Source organism: Hypanus sabinus, chromosome 16 (genome assembly GCF_030144855.1).
Source record: "Hypanus sabinus isolate sHypSab1 chromosome 16, sHypSab1.hap1, whole genome shotgun sequence".
NCBI classification, from domain to species: Eukaryota; Metazoa; Chordata; class Chondrichthyes; order Myliobatiformes; family Dasyatidae; genus Hypanus; species Hypanus sabinus.
The window spans coordinates 3,101,981-3,118,862 of NC_082721.1; the positions used below are offsets into that span (position 1 = coordinate 3,101,981).

The following is a 16,882-nucleotide window of genomic DNA, read 5'->3' on the forward strand; positions in this document are numbered from 1 at the left end:
ATTACAGTTAAAGAAAGATTTTATTTGAACTTCACAACCTTGCTTTAAAGCCTCCCTGATCCCGCCCTCCCTGGGCACGGATGCTGTAGGGGCACGTACTCACAATCCCCCGCAGGCTTTTCCCTTTGTTAGTGAAGCAGACCTGGCGCCCTTTTGGGACTGGCCTTTGTGCCGGCGTGCTGGCTATTTGTGAGCTGGTTCAAGTGCGCTAGGAAATGGGTTGCCACACCCTGTTCATTTGCCTCACTCTGATGGCCCTCCCACTCTTTCCCTTCCCCCCCACCCCCATGACCTGCTTATCACTGCCCTCTGATTCTCCACTTCCTTTCCTTCATTCCATGGCCTACTGTCCTTTATCACATTCATTCTCTTTCAGCCCTTTACCACTTCCACCTATCAGTTCCCAGAGTCTCACTTCATTACCCTCAGCCTATTATCTGCCCGCTTGTCCTCCTTCCTGCTTCCCCCCCCACCACCATATTCTGCCTTCTACCCCCTTCCTTTCCAGTCCTAATGAAGAGGCAACTGTTTATTTTCCTTCATAGATACTGCCTGACCCGCTGTGTTCCTCCACCATTTTGTATGTGTTGCTCAAGATTTTCAGCATGTGCAGAATATCACGTGTCTCTGTTTCACTATAATGTTGCCTAGCTTGGAGGATTTTAGTTATGGCAAAGGATTGGATAGTCTTGGTTTGCTTTCCCCAGAATAGAGGAGGATGAGATGGGAGGGCATTACTAAACAAAAATTAAATTAAAATAAAATAAAATTTAAAAAAGGGTAGATAGTTAAATCTTTTTCCTGTGGTCAAGGTATCAAAATAAGACCATAAGATATAGGAGCAGAAGTAGGCCATTTAGCCCATCGAGTCTTCTCCACCATTCAATCATGGGCTGATCCACTTCTTCCAGTCATCCCCACTCCTCTGCCTTCTCCCCATACCCCTTGATGCCCTGTCAAATCGAGAATCTATCTATCTCTGCCTTAAATGCAGCCAATGATTTTGCCTCTACGGCTGCTTGTGACAATAAATTCCAGATTTACCACCCTCTGACTAAAGTAATTTCTCCAGATCTGTTCTAAATGGATGCCCTTCAATCCTGAAGTTGTGCCCTCTTGTCTTAGACTCCCCTACCATGGTAAATAACTTTGCCATGTCTAATCTGTTTAGTCCTTTTAACATACAGAATGTTTCTATGAGATCCCCCCCCCCCCCCCATTCTCCTGAACTCCAGTGAATACAGCCCAGAAGCTGCCAGATGCTCCTCATACAGTAACCCTTTCATTCCTGGAATCATTCTCGTGAATCTTCTCTGAACCCTTTCCAATGTCAGTATATCCTTTCTAACACAAGGAGCCCAAACTGCACACAATACTCCAAGTGTGGTCTCACGAATGCCTTGTAGAGCCTCAACATCACATCCTTGCTCTTATATCCTACACCTTTAGAAATGAATGCCAAAATTGCATTTGCCTTCTTCAGCACTGACTCAACCTGGAGGTTAACCTTTAGGGTATCCTGCACAAGGACTCCCAAGTCCCTTTGCATCTCTGCAATTTGAATTCTTTCCCCATCTAAATAATAGTCCGTTTATTTCTTCCACCAAAGTGCATGACCATACACTTTCCAACATTGTATTTCATTTGCCACTTCTTTGCCATTCCCCTAAACTATCTAAGTCTCTCTGCAGGCTCTCTGTTTCCTCAACACTACCCGCTCCTCCACCAATCTTTGTATGATTGGCAAATTTAGCCACAAATCCATTAATCCCATAGTCCAAATCATTGAAGTACATCGTATAAAGCAGCTGTCCCAACACAGACCCCTGTGGAACTCCACTGGTAACTGGCAGCCAGCCAGAATAGGATCACCTTATTCCCACTCTGTTTTCTGCTGATCAGCCAATGCTCCACCCATGCTGGTAACTTCCCTGTAATTCCATGAGCTCTTAACTTGCTAAGCAGCCTCATGTGTGGCACCTTGTCAAAAGCCTTTTGAAAATCCAAGTACACCACATCTACTACATTCCCTTTGTCTACCCTGCTTGTAATTTCCTCAAAAAATTGCAGTAGGTTAGTCAGGCAGGATTTTTCTTTCAGGAAACCATGCTGGCTTTAGCCTATTTTGTCATGTGCTCCAGGTTCTCTGTAATCTCATCCCTAACAATCAATTCTAACAACTTCCCAACCACTGATGTCAGGCTAACAGGTCTACAGTTTCCTTTCTGCTGCCTCTCATCCTTCTTGAATAGTGGTGTAACATTTGCAATTTTCCAGTTGTCCAGTATAATGCTAAAGCCTATCAATTCTTGAAAGATCATTGTTAATGCTTTTGCAATCTTTCCAGCTACTTCCTTCAGAACCTGAGGGTGCATCCCATCAAGTCCAGGGAATTTATCCACTCTCATACCACTAAGCTTCCTGAACATCTTCTCAGTCGTAATTTTCATTGCACATACTTCACTTCCCTGACAGTCTTAAATCTCAGGTATACTGCAGATGTCTTCCACTGTGAAGACCGATGCAAAATACACATTCAGTTCCTCTGTCATCTCTGTAACTTTCATTACAATATCTCCCGCATCATTTTCTATTGGTCCTATATCTACCCTCAACTCTCTTTTACCTTTTATACACTTAAAAATGCTTTTAGTATCTTGTTTGATATTAGTCACCAGCTTCCTTTCATAATTCATCTTTTCCTTCCTAATAACCTTCTTAATTTCTTTCTGCAAGTTTTTAAAAGCTTCCAAATCCTGTCTTCCCACTAGCTTTGGATTCCTTGTCTGCCCTCTCTTTTGCTTTTACTTTGGTTCTGATTTCACTTGACAGCCATAGTAGTGTCCTCCTTCCATTCGAAAATTTTTTATTTGGAATATATATGTCTTGCACTTCCCTCATTTTTTGCAGAAACTCCACCCATTGCTGCTCTGGTGTCCTTTTCCAGTCAACTTTGGCCAGTTGCCCTCTCATGCCATTGTAATTTCCTTTATTCCACTGAAATACCAACACACTGGAATTTAGCTTCTCCTCAAATTTCAATCTGAACTCAATCATATTGTGATCACTGTTCCATAACTGTTCCTTAACTTTGAGCTCTCTTATCACCTCTGGATCATTGCACAACACCCAATCCAGCACAGTCGATCCCCTAGTGCGGGGGTCAGCAACCCGCGGCTCCGGAGCCACATGTGGCTCTTTTACGTCTGTGCTGCGGCTCCCTGTTGCTTTGGGAAATAATTGGTCAGTATTTAATTAAAATGTATTTTATGTTAGTTTGTTAGTTTTTGAAATGTAATTCTAAATTTGAAGATTATGGTGATCTTGTACAATCTAAATAAGACGTTGTGGCGACCCATTTCCTGACACATCCGAACCGGCTCACAATTAGCCAGCGTTCAGGCTAAGGGAGATAGCCTACGGGGGTTTGTGAGTACATGTCTTTTGCAGCATCCGCGCCCATGGGGGGGCGGGTTGAGGGAGGCTTAAAAGCAAGGCTGTTTAGTTCGAATAAAGCTATCTTTGACTGCAGTTTACTGACTGTGTGTAGCACACCGCTACAACGTGTTTTTATCGCTGGCTGTCCAGAGGGGAGGTGCTGAAACGCTTTGTCGCGTGTCTGGAAGAAGTGAAAACTTTCCTGGGCAGCAAAGGGCTCACCTTTCCTGAGCTGGAACAGCCAGAGTGGCTGGAAAAGCTACACTTCATGGTAGACATGACAGCGCACCTGAACACGCTGAACACAGCTCTTCAGGGGTAAGGACGTACAGCCCTGCACATGTTGGAGGATGTTTTGGCATTCGAGTGCAAGTTGACAGTGCTTGCCAGAGATTTACAGAAAGGCACATTGTCTCACTTCCCCAATTTGAGAGAGTTCAAACAAGGTCACGACATGATACATTCGGAGTATTTACATTCTGCAATCATCGCAATGCAAACATCGTTTGGGAAACGCTTCTGTGAGTTCAGAGAGGAAAAAAACACATTATCCTTCCCGGTCACTCCCCTAAGCATCGATCCATCCCTACTGAATACGACTGCATTGTCAGGTGTGAGTCAACCTGACCAAGTATGATAAATATTTTAATTGCCTATTATTTTACGTATATTCATATGTTTTCATTGTTCAGTGAAATAGTCCTTTTATTTTTCAGGTTGACAGCTGGCTGACGTTAGTTTTGGTTTGCTGCTGGCGGCAAATTTAAGTTTGGCGTTTTTCATAAATACAAGAAGGACTCAGATAGACGTTGAGTATTTTACTTAAAAGTAACCTTCAACCCAACGTCTTTTTTTCGGAGTTCAAAGTTTTTTTGTTGCATGCAGAAATGTAATTTCGTTTTCTCTGCAGGAGTTCATCAATTTCATAAATGCAACACATTATAGTTTGTTTATACATAGCATAAAGGCAAAACAAAACGTTGTATGCAGTGTTATTTCATTTTAAATGTCAAACGGGTTTTGCGGCTCCCAGTGTTTTCTTTTCTGTGGGAAACGGGTCCAAGTGGCTCTTTCAGTGGTAAAGGTTGCTGACCCCTGCCCTAGTGGGTCAATAACAAGCTGTTCTAAAAAGCCATCCCATAGACTTTCTACAAATTCTCTCTCTTGTGGTCCAGCACCGGCCTGGTTTTCCCAATCCATTTCATGTTAAAATCCCCAATGATCATCATGACATTGCCCTTCCGACACGCCTCTTCTATCTCCTGCTGTAATTTGTAATCCACATCCCGGCTGCTGTTGGACACCACCCCCTCTGCCTACTAACTTATCTTTCAGAAACACTGTATATTTCTGGACATTCAAGTATGACATTGTGGCCATCTCTAATGGCAGCCATCCTTTAGCTATTAGAGATGGCCACAATGTCATACTTGTCAATCTGTAGCTGAATTTCAAGATCGTCCAATTTATTTATGAGGCAGCAAAGGTGAGAAGGAGTTTAAAAGGGGATCTGAGGCAGCAATTTTAAAAAGTATATACACAGAATGTTAGATATCAGGAATGCACTACTGTAGGAGATGGTGGAAGCAGATGCAATCACTTCACTTAATCAACTTTTGGTTAGGCACTTAAGTTTGTGAGGCAGGGAAAGATACAAATCTTATATGGGCCAGTGGGGTCACTGCAGCTGGGTACAAAGATCATCACAGAGGTGTTTGGTCAAAGGGCCGACTTCATCAATGATTTCAATTTGCCATTCACTGGAGGTCTTGCAGGCAGCATATTCTCTGCTCTTCAGCTGACTTACTGGTTAGCACTACTCTCTAAATTCATGGTGTTCTCGCTGTTTATCCACCTTTCCAACAGTTTTACATAGAATCAATAGACTTTATTGCTTTTCAAGGACGTTCCTATTTTTGTCAGATTGAGCTTAAAATAACAGTGAGAAACTAGTTCCCAAGCAATAACCAACAATTAATAATGAGACATTCTATCACCTAAATAAATTGAAACTAATGTTCTAAACATGGAGAACTCTTTTCCAGAGAACTATAAAATGCAATGCCTTTCTTGGTGTCAAAAAGGTAACAGGTATGTAAAGGGTAGAAATTAGTTCTGAGTGTTTATTTTTTTTCTCTACTTTTTTTGAAATCTGAGAGAGGGCATACCTGGTGAGAAGTACAGCATTATCATGGTGAGCAATTCCATTGTCAGGGATGGCATTTCCATTACCATTGCGGGAAAGAATAGATTTCTGCCATTTACAAAAACTATCAAGTGATTTACCAGCATGATGATTTATTTCCAAGTTTGGCTAAAATACAAATAAAAGTAATATTAATAAACAAATATTAACAACTGTCAAATTCAAAATAAATCATTTTATAGCAACAATTCAATTTTTATGAAAACTGATTTATAAATGATGCCCTTATAGAAGTGTTTAACATCCTGAGAAACACAGATAAGGTAACACATATTCCCTGGTGTAGGGAGTCTAATAGTTGAGGGCATAGGTTCAGAGTGAAAGGGTAAAGATTTACAACGCATCCGAGGGTCAACTTTTCCATGCAGAGGGTGGCAAATATATGGAACAAGCTGCTAAAGGAAGTAGTTGAGGCAGGTACAATAGTATTATTTAAGAAGCACTTGGATAGATACATGGGGAGGTGGGGCATGGTAGTAGTTGGTAATTACAGCAATAATTAGGAAAATTCATAGAATGCTTATTGCTAGCAGAATTGAATACACATGTTGCCAAGTTATTTTTCAGTTATATGGGGTACTAATAAGACTGCACCCAGACTGCTGTATATTGCATTGGTCTCCTTATTTAAGGAAAGAGGAAATATATTCAGTAGGTGGGATATGTTACTAAGAAAGGTTGGTCAGGCTAGGCTTGTATACACTGTGTTTAGAAAAATGAGAGGTAGAAAAATCTGATGAAGGTTAGATTAAAGCGCAAAAGATCCTGAGAGCCTCAGCTATTTCCTTCTGTGATCAAATCTGATTAGAGATGTTAACTACTTAAAAATAAAGAACTGATAATTTAAGAAAGATGAGGATGTTTTTCCCATGGCTGGGTGAGTATACATGGAACTCTCTTTCCTTTGAGATGCAGCAGCAGCACCATTTAGCCCAATGAGCCTGTGCTGTCCAACTACACTCATGTAACTAATTAATCTACACCTTTGGTATGTGGGAGGAAACTGAAGCATGTGGAGGAAACCCATGAAGTCACAAACTCATAGACAATGGCAGAATTCTGCTCAAGACAGTGGCGTTAAAGCATTATGCTGACAACTACGCTGCCGAGCTGCCTCTCTTCTTCAAGGATAGTGGAAATGGAGAATTTGAATACCTTTAAGGCAGAGGCAGATAGATTTTTGATAGGCCAGGGGATGAAAAGTTACAAGGTATAGTGGAGATTACAGTATTAAAGTTTCAATCAGATCAACCATAATGGTATGGAATTGTAGAACATGCTCAAGTGGATGAGTGGCCTAATTTATAGAGTATGTTCTCAGGAAGCACAGGGAATTCAGTTGGTGAAGACGTAGGTAATATATCGACAAGACCTCAAACAACCAAGAATTAGATGGGCTAAATATTTTGGAGTGTGAAACAGAATGTAACATAAGAACATTGGAAGACTTCAACAAAAACAGAAAGAGAAGGCATGCACAGGATTCTTACCTGATCATCAGTTAGTAGTATGAGTCGAGTTACTACCATATTCACAATGTTTCCTATACTCGAGTCTTGCAAAAGTCTGGCAACCTGACCTCCAGAAAACAAGAAAAAACACAGACAGTCTTAAAAATGTAATTGGTATAAATAGGTCATCATTGATACGAGTACCAAAGCAACTTTAAAGCTTATTTAGAATATTGTATAGAAGTACAATCATGGGATGATTTGACTAGAAATGTCATTTCATGTATTTTCTGAAGAGATGTTTTGATCTGACTGTTTAATTCTTAGCTCAGGCAGTTTAATTATTAATTTCTTTGCATTTTAACTTAATAATCTGCTTGTATTTTAAGTAGTTCTTACATGTAACAGTTTAATATGCCTCTAGTGGTTGTAATAGTATAATTCTGGAAGTATTTGAATAAGTGTTTACTCACTAGTTAACTCTTAACTACAAATTTGAATATAACCTGCAGATGCTAGAAATCTGAAATAAAAACAGAAATTGATAGAAATGCTCAATCGATAAGGCAGCACTTGTGGAAAGAGAAACAGTTAAAGTTTAAGATCTATGATCACTCAATAGAACTGAGAACGAAAAAGGAAGTTAATTTTCGATACCAGGAAAGTAAGGGGGGAAGAAATAGGTAGAATAAAGAGATTATCTTTGATACTGTCAGAGCAAATATGTTATATAGTGATTAAAGTAGCAGTTTGCAAAGCAATATTATATTAAAAGAAGAAATTCTGAGCCAAAATCATGACAAACTGAAATGGCCAGTTCTAATGAAGCACAAAGAACAAGATATGAGGTAGAGATTTCAATATCAAGTCTAGAAGACTGCAAACATGCTTAGAAAGAAGCACATTCCATTGCACATCAGTGGCTGTGCTGTGGAGGCAATGAAAAGCACAAAGTTCCTTGGGATGCAGACCACAGACAATCTAACTTGCATTCACAACATCTCTTCACTACTCAAGAAGGTACAGCAGCATCTACACTAAGGAGATTCAAGTGTGCAAGGCTTCCCCCCCCCCCACCTATTCTAATAACTTTCTACAGGAGCACCATTGAAAGTATTTTGGCTGGCTGCATCATTGGACTGCTACACCCTACAGAAGACAATAAAAACAGCCAAGAGGATCACAAGAGTCTCCTACCCCCTATTTGTGACATTTGCCTAGAACACGATAGACACAATAGAACACCGTTGAGGATCTCTACCACCCATCCCACATTCTCTTTGACCCACTAACATCAAGAAGAAGGTACAGACGCATCAGGACTAGGACTGCCAGTCAAGGTAACAGCTTTTTCCCTCAGGCCATGAAATTAGTGAATCTCATGCTATTGAGATCTCATCACTAGAACAGCAAGCTGCTTACTGTACTGTTTACTTGCATTGCGCATTACATGCATTTTGAATTACATATTTCATTAATGTATTTATAGTAGTATAATATTTTGGTTTACGTGCTGTGTCATATATGTCTTGTGGGTGCACCATGGTCTGGAAGAGCAGAGAAAAAAATATATACACTGATACACTGTATATCAGTACTGTATTGACTTCCAGTCAAGATGGTGCCTGCATAGAAAGCTCCCTTGGTCGATATCTTCTGGACAGACTGTGAAACTATTTATTTCCATATATAACTATATAACAACTACAGCATAGAAACAGGCCATCTTGGCCCTTCTAGTCCATGCCGAATGCTTACTCTCATCTGGTCCCACTGACCTGCACTCAGCCCATAACCCTCCATTCCTTTCCTGTCTATATACCTATCCAATTTTACTTTGTGACATTACTGAACCTGCCTCTATCATTTCTACTGGAAGCTCGTTCCACACAGCTACCACTCTCTGAGTAAAGAAATTCCCCCTCATGTTACCCTTAAACTTTTTCCCCCTAACTCTCAACTCATGTCCTCTTGTTTGAATCTCCCCTACTCTCAGTGGAAAAAGCCTATCCATGCCAACTCTATCTATATCCCTGATGCACCATCAATAACTCTGAGACGTGAGGCGAGATATCGGCTTTTATTGGCTGGAAGAAAGAACAAGCAGCAATTGACCACCACGGTGCATCCTGGAGACTGAGACCGGGGCGGAGTCCCCATTTGCCTTTATACCGGGGTCTGTGGGAGGAGCCACAGGAGCAGTCAGCCGGGGGGGGGGGGGGGGCATGTCCAGACAGGTATATGTAGTTACCACAATCCCTCACAATTTTAAATACCTCTATCAAGTCCCCCCTCAACCTTCTATGCTCCAAAGAATAAAGACCTAACTTGTTCAACCTTTCCCTGTAACTTAGGTGCTGAAACCCAAGTAACATTCTAGTAAATCTTCTCTGTACTCTCTCTATTTTGTTGACATCTTTCCTATAATTCGGTGACCAGAACTGTACACAATATTCCAAATTCAGCCTTACCAATGCCTTGTATAAGTTTAACATTACATCCTAACTCCTATACTCAATGCTCTGATTTATAAAGGCCAACACACCAAAAGCTTTCTTCATCACCCTATCCACATGAGATTCCACCTTCAGGGAACTATGCACCACTATTCCTAGATCACTCTGTTCTACTGCACTCTTCAATGCCCTACCATTTACCTATTTGGATTATTCCTACCAAAATGTAGCACCTCACATTTATCGGCATTAAACTCCATCTGCTATCGTTCAGCCCACTCTTCTAACTGGCCTAAATCTCTCTGCAAACTCTGAAAACCTACTTCATTATCCACAACACTACCTACTTTAGTATCATCTGCATACTTACTAATCCAATTTACCACCCCATCATCCAGATCATTAATGACAAACAACATTGGACCCAGTACAGATCCCTGAGGCACACCACTAGTCACCGGCCTCCAAACTGACAGTTATCCACCACTACTCTCTGGCATCTCCCATGTTTTTCATATGAAATGCGTCTCTGAAACTGTTAGAGCCTCTGATTTAGTTTGGAGATTGATTGAGTGAGTGATTCAGCGCTTTGCTTTCTCCGAGAAGATTTTGGGCTCCAAGCTTGAATCCCCAAGGCAAAGAACTTTGATGCGGGACCCAAGTTGACTATCTGACTCTACTTCACTGAATAATGTTTTCACCGAATAAAGCTTCCATTATTTACCAATTAAAGTGATGAGAAAGATTAAAACAACAAGGTGAATTAGGAAGGCAAGCGAGTGTTCAATCGGTGCTGGTTACCTGCTTTTTGATGCCTCTGCTGCCAAAGGAGCATGTGTGACCTCGTGCTGTGCACAGAGGGTAGGTCTGCGCACACGAGCTGTGTCATTCTTTCCAGGATCTAGGAGGACGTTATCATGGTTATGTGTTTATGGATTTGGCCTATGGACTCTTTCCGTATCATGGTTTTTACATTGTGTTTTCACGCATTTCTCATTGTTGATTTTTGTGTGGGGGAGGGAGGTTTGGGGACTGATGTTCTTATTGTGTTTCTGTGGGGGGGTGGAGGGGAGTCTGGAGACAGGTGTTCTTATTGTGTTTCTGTGGGGAGGGGGGTTTGGGGCCAATGTTATTGTGTTTCTGTGGGGGGGGGGTGGAGGGGAGGTCTGGAGACCAATGTTCTTATTGCGTTTCTGTGGGAGTGGGGGGGTTGGGGCTGATGTTCTTATTGCGTTTCTGTGTTTATGTGTGTGTGTGGGGGGGAGATTTAGGGGGCCAATGTACTTTTTGTGTTTCTGTGGGGGTGGGGAGGGGTTGATTTTCTCACTTCATTTCTGCGGGGGTGAGGGGGGATTTACGGCCACCATTCTTATTGCATTTTTATGGGTGGGGGGATTTAGGGGCTGCTGTTCTGATTGAGTTTCTGTGGAGGGGAGGGGGTTTGGGGGCTGACGTTCTTATTGCTTTTTTGTGTGGGGGGATTTAGGGGCTGATGCTCTTATTGCATTTTAGTGGTGGGGGGGGTTGGGGGCTGATGTTCTTGTTGCGTTTTAGTGAGCAGAGGGGATTTGGGGGCTGGTGTTCTTCTGTTTCTGTGGGGGGGGGATTTAGGGGCCAATATTCGGTGTGTTTATGATTGGGGAGGGGGGTTTGGGGCCGATGTTTTTATTGCGTTTTTGTTGTGGGGGGTGGATGGCATTTCTGGTGGTGGCATGGGGGGTGGTATTTGAGCGAGTTGATGATTGTGTTGCCATTCTATTTTTGTGCAGGGTGATGGGTTTGCTGTTTCTCTTTGAATTTAGTTCTATGGTTTTTCTTTGTTTCATGGCTATGTGGAGAAGAATCTCAAGAGTTGTACATTGCATTGAACCTTTGAGCATATATGTAGACACACACATATATATTATATACACATATTTGAATATATATGCATTTAATCTTGAACTTTAAGGAAGCAGCAATGTTATTATTTGAGTTTCTGTTGATCCTCATTGTAACTGTGCAGAGTGTAAAGCAACAATCTCTAGATCACTGACTGAACCTGAGCCCTTGGTTGCCAGCAATCCTGCTTTTAGGCTGTCTCTTCTTTGCTGTGGCCTTCTGCATTGTTACATGAAGACCAATTGGAAGTTTGAGCCACAAAATTGCCACTTCTGTCAAAGTACATTGGCTGCCTTCCAACTCAATAGTGAATTCTCTAGGTAACTCATGATTCAGGCAGAAAGGAAAACCAGAAGTCTATTTTTGCCAGTCATTAATTTGGCTCAGCTTCTCCATTTATTATTATTGCTTGGCTGCTGGAGGTGCTCCCACAGTCCTGCTTTTAGCAACACATTGTAGACAAACAAGCATAATCTGATCCTAACTGCTACTTTAAGGATGTCATTAGGTCTTACGCTATGAGATGTTCCTTATTAGGTCTTACGCTATAAGAGATATTCCTTTTCCTGTAATATTCCATTCCAACCCCAACTGCTTTGCGACTAAAACATTTACTTTCCACCTCTCTAATAAAGAAGGGTCTCAGCCCTGAATGAATAATTGTTTCTCTTTGCAGTGATGCTGCCTGACCTACTGAGTGTTCTTAGAATTTTGTTTTTTTTTTTAAGAACAAATCCTGACGATTACTTACCCATTTCCATGATTTCAATCATCAAGTGCCCATTTCACTTTTTATAAATTCAAGTTGTCAAGGCCAAACAAACTTACTACTTAGATAATGGGATCTTATCCACCAAAGAAAGAACAGTAATACAAAAATTAATTCTAAATTCTGTGGCAAATAATTTCATATAAAGAGCTACACAAATAGCTTGCTAACTGACAGGCACATCACCAGTGCTTGGAAGTTGTATGGTGCATCACAGACACAACCTCCCCACCATTGAGTGCATCTTCAAAATGTAGGAGAGGTGGTACAGGAGCCTTAAGACACACACTCAGTGTTCTAGGAAAAACTTCTTCTTTTCTGAAATCAGATTTATGAATGCTCCATGAACCCATTAACACTACCTCACTACTCTTGAAATTATTTATTTATAACAAACAGTAAGTTTTCATGTCTTGCACTGTACTGATGTCACAAAAGAACAAACTTCAGGACATGTGTCAGAGATGACAAATCCGAGTCTGATCAGAATTTGAAAATCCCTGGGCTGCAACATAAAATTGGACAATCGTGTTTATTATTTTTGTTCTTACACTTAGCCTCAATGCCTAATATGCGACAAAACAGTAACCTGAATTGATTGAGAACCACTGCACCTTTGCATACATGTACATCTGAACTTCAGTACAGTACATAACACTAATTATTTATGAACCATGACAGCAAAGGAATATAAATTCATTAGAAAGTAGTATGAGTGTTAAAAGGAATTTGAACAGTGACAGGCCTTAGCCATAAACAGAAACAGCTATGACTGTTTATTCACTCCAAAATAATGTGAAAGTATCGGTAAGATATGGAAAATAATTACAGCATAAACTGTGAGTTTAAAATAAGGTTAGAGAAAATAAAAAAATTTACTTAAGATAGTGGATACCAGAAATAAGTTTACATAAAGGAAATTGACTTAACATCAATTGTCACCTTTAAAAAGAAGCTGGTTCAATATTTAGAAAGGAAGACTTACATTTCACGACCTCAGGATCCCAAAGCACTTTATAGCGAATGAAGTGTTGTCATTGTTGTAAACGCAGCAGCCAATTTGGGCACAGCAAGCTCCCCAAAGAGCAATGTGATAATGATCTGAAAATCTGCTTTTGTAATGTTGATTGAGGGATTAATATTGGCCAGGACACTGGGGGTATGTCCCCTGCTCTTCTTCGAAATAGTGCCATGGGGTCTTTTACGTCCACCTGAGAGAGCAGATGGGGCCTCAGTTTAACGTCTCATTTGAAAGACGACATTTCTGACTGTAATGGATTGTCAGCCTAGGCTTCCGTACCTGTGCCTCTGGAGAGGGACATAAACCTACAGCCTTCTGGCGCAGGGAAATATACTTGGAATTTGTTGGAAACAGAGTTGGTGAATAATCATAAATGAACTCTAAATCATGTTAGCTTCATTTATAGGCATTTCTGGTTCCTTAAAACTTCTGCCAGTCCTGAAGGAAGAACACTATAACAACAGGGGGTAGCTGGCAAAACCTCCATCTTATAAACATAGTGCTAACACAATTTTGGCTCCTTTGGACCTGTAGTGCAACTGGTAATCATCTATTTAAACTGCTAAAGGTGTTGTTCTCAAGATTGCATGCCAGCTGAAGAAACAAATTAAATAAAACACCAAAATATACTACAGGAGTAAAGCAATGCACTTTATGAGGCTTTCCTGCTTTAAAAAAAAACCTTTAAATTAAACTAAGCTTTTGTGAGAAGGATAGAGCAAAACAAGGTAATCATGAAGATCCCCACTGGACACAGTATAGTGGTCCCCAGCTCATTGGTGACAGAGGTAATTACTGCAAGTGTATTGTAACTTTGAGAAGTTCAGAATTTAATGATCAGTGATTCTGCTAGACATTACTGAATGGTCTTTAGTCATTTTCTTTTGTGGAAGATATCACTGTGGAAATGTGATCGGAAATATCAGTATGGAGGCCAGGTCCTGGGTAGGTTGGAGAAAACATGGCAGAGAAAGAGGCATCAGGCAAGGTGACCTGAGTGGGTTCCAGTACAATTAAAGCATTGTTGAGTGTACTAAAATTGCCCAACAACATATATAACTGAGAACAGCCTCAGCCAGTTTCCTGGGAGACACATATTTGCAGTACTGCTCAGGGAATTATACTATTCCATGGGTATCTAACACCAGTGATGCAAATATAATTTGCAACAGGTGTGCCTGGTCAATTTTCAAAGGAGGCCAATTCAACCTAAAATTCCATGTAATCATATAAAACCCCCATAATAATTGATTTTTATATAGGAATGCTGAGAAATACTGGGCCAGTAGCTTTCTTCTCAGCTGCTAGTTTTTATACATTTCTCCTTTGTACCCTTCCAAACTATTTGCCTATTTTGAAAGAGGTTTTGCTAATGGTCCTGACTACCATATTAATACTGTAGCTTAAAAAAAGAGAATCACTTAATTCATGACAGGACTATCAAACCTGATTTGGGAAACATGTAAGTTTACAATAGTTAAAAAAATAGCGTGAAGCCAGGAAATTGTACCTCAGTTATTTCAACATCTTTTCTCAGCACATTTGTGAGTGAATACACCAACAGACGCACTGGCTCGAGAACAGATTGAGAAAGTGTCTGTGAACAGCTACTTCCAAGTTGAAAATGTGAGTGTTCACGCACGCGCAAGTTGGAATATCAAACTCACCGCATTTCTCTACAAAACCTGGCATCTAGCATTTCATTTTCTTTGAATGTCTAGAAGACTTTGTGCTATGAATTTATTAGTGAAAACAATGCATAATACTACAGATAACACATCAGGAAAAAAAACTGTATGGACTAACATGTTTGTCACATTTTATTTTAAACATGATACATAACTTTATTTATTTAGTGATATAGTGTGAAACTGACCCATCCAGCCCACCTCACCATGCTGCCCAGCAAACCACCAATTTAAATCTAATCTAGTCACAGGACAAGTTACAATGACCAATTAATCTAATAACCTGCATGTCTTTAGACTTTGGGAGGAATCTGGAACATCTAGAGGAAACCCATGTGCATATGGAAAGAATGTACAAGCTCCTTACAAAGGACATCATAATTGAACTTCGACATCCCAAGCTGTAATAGTGTTGCTTGCACTCACTGCTATGCTATTGTGGCACCCAATCTTTTAACAAAGCTAATATATACACCAAGTTTTTGTGCATGAACTCTGTAATCAGCGAACTCCAAGATGATCATTTGATTAACCACAACAGGTCAGATGCTCTGTTTTACCTGATGCTGAACAAGAAAGGCCAAACACTCCCAACAGGAATAAAAACAACAACTTGAAAAGCATGCCACCCCATACCATTTGCAGAATTTCATTCAAGATAGTATCGAGAGATATACGAGACTGTGCCACATAACTACACATCGAGAACCATGGGAAGTTTTTTTAAATAGAAGAGAAAGTGAAAAAAATGAATTGAAAGGAATTTTTCAACCAAAAATGTAATATAGTATGAAAAAATGAAATATACCTACAATATTCATAACGGAGAGAATGTACTGCTCAATGTCTCTTCGTCCATGGTATCCAACCATCATTTTATCTGCTACTACTAGTGTCTCTACATAATGTTCTTGACTGACTGATCTTTTCAACTGTAGCTGGTTTCGCAGCGTCTTATTAGGTGAAAGAGTCACCGCTGAAGTCTGTAAATTCCTCAGCCATGAAGATCTTCCTTTCCCTGGCTTCTCATCTGGAATAGAAGCACTGGTAGCATTCAAAATTATACCTTGTATAAAGAGCAAGCATCATGATGGGTAAGGAAGGGAATACTTTCATGATTATATTATTATGGTTATTATCAAAACAATTGCATTTCTCATCTGAACAGTTATTTAACAGTTCTTAACCAGTACAGAAGGCAAATGGCATCTCTAACTCATAAGGTAATGGAAAGATTCAATCTTTAAAAAGGGACATCTATGCCATTGTTCAATGGATGGTAAACAGCTTTTTCCCCTATGCTGTAGGACAACTGAGTTCCTTGTCACCACCCAGGTCTCATCATGTAATAAGTGGTAGTAGCATTTACTGTTTACTTTTTAAACCTGTATCATATATTCACCTTATTATTTGTTAATTACTGTATATTATAGTAATTTGTTAATTACTGTATATATGCGAGTTATATATACTGTGTTGTGCATCTTGGTCCAGAGAAATGTCGTATTGCTTGGCTGTATACATATATACAGCTGAATGATAAACTTAACTCAAATGCACTTAATGCACTTGCATTGTGAGTTCACCTTTAATCAATGGACTGCTGAGCTTCTGTTTTGTGTGGCTGAATCATTGAAAAATATTTTATTTTTTTAATAAATTGAAGAGTCAATAAAACTAAAATCAAAATTATGAATGAGGTAGCTCCAAGATTTATATGCAAGTGAATAAAGAAAACCATGATGTATAAACAAAATAATTGTCACAATTGCCAACAGAAATAGTGCCAGAATATGTATAATGCTCACGGGCATGCTGCATTTACAATTAACCTATTGATTTAGAATGTTATCCACTTGTGGCTCTGACCCAGTTCATATTTCATTTCCTGAGTCTATTCATTACTATTCTTTACATTTGCGTCCACTAAAATTAAAATACTCAACAAAATAAAATGTAAAAGGAGATAAAA

General features: G+C 40.0%; 1 protein-coding gene across 1 annotated transcript in view; it reads right to left on the reverse strand.

Annotated features, from left to right (window-relative positions):
• Nucleotides 1-16,882, reverse strand: part of LOC132405767 (A disintegrin and metalloproteinase with thrombospondin motifs 6-like) — a 183,939-nt gene that overhangs the window by 128,980 nt on the left and 38,077 nt on the right. The window contains exons 4-6 of the mRNA XM_059990779.1: nt 15,723-15,940; nt 7,135-7,218; nt 5,607-5,752 (exon numbers count right to left, since the gene is read on the reverse strand). Coding sequence (XP_059846762.1) covers nt 5,607-5,752; nt 7,135-7,218; nt 15,723-15,940 — 448 coding nt within the window. The remainder of the gene's footprint in view (nt 1-5,606; nt 5,753-7,134; nt 7,219-15,722; nt 15,941-16,882) is intronic.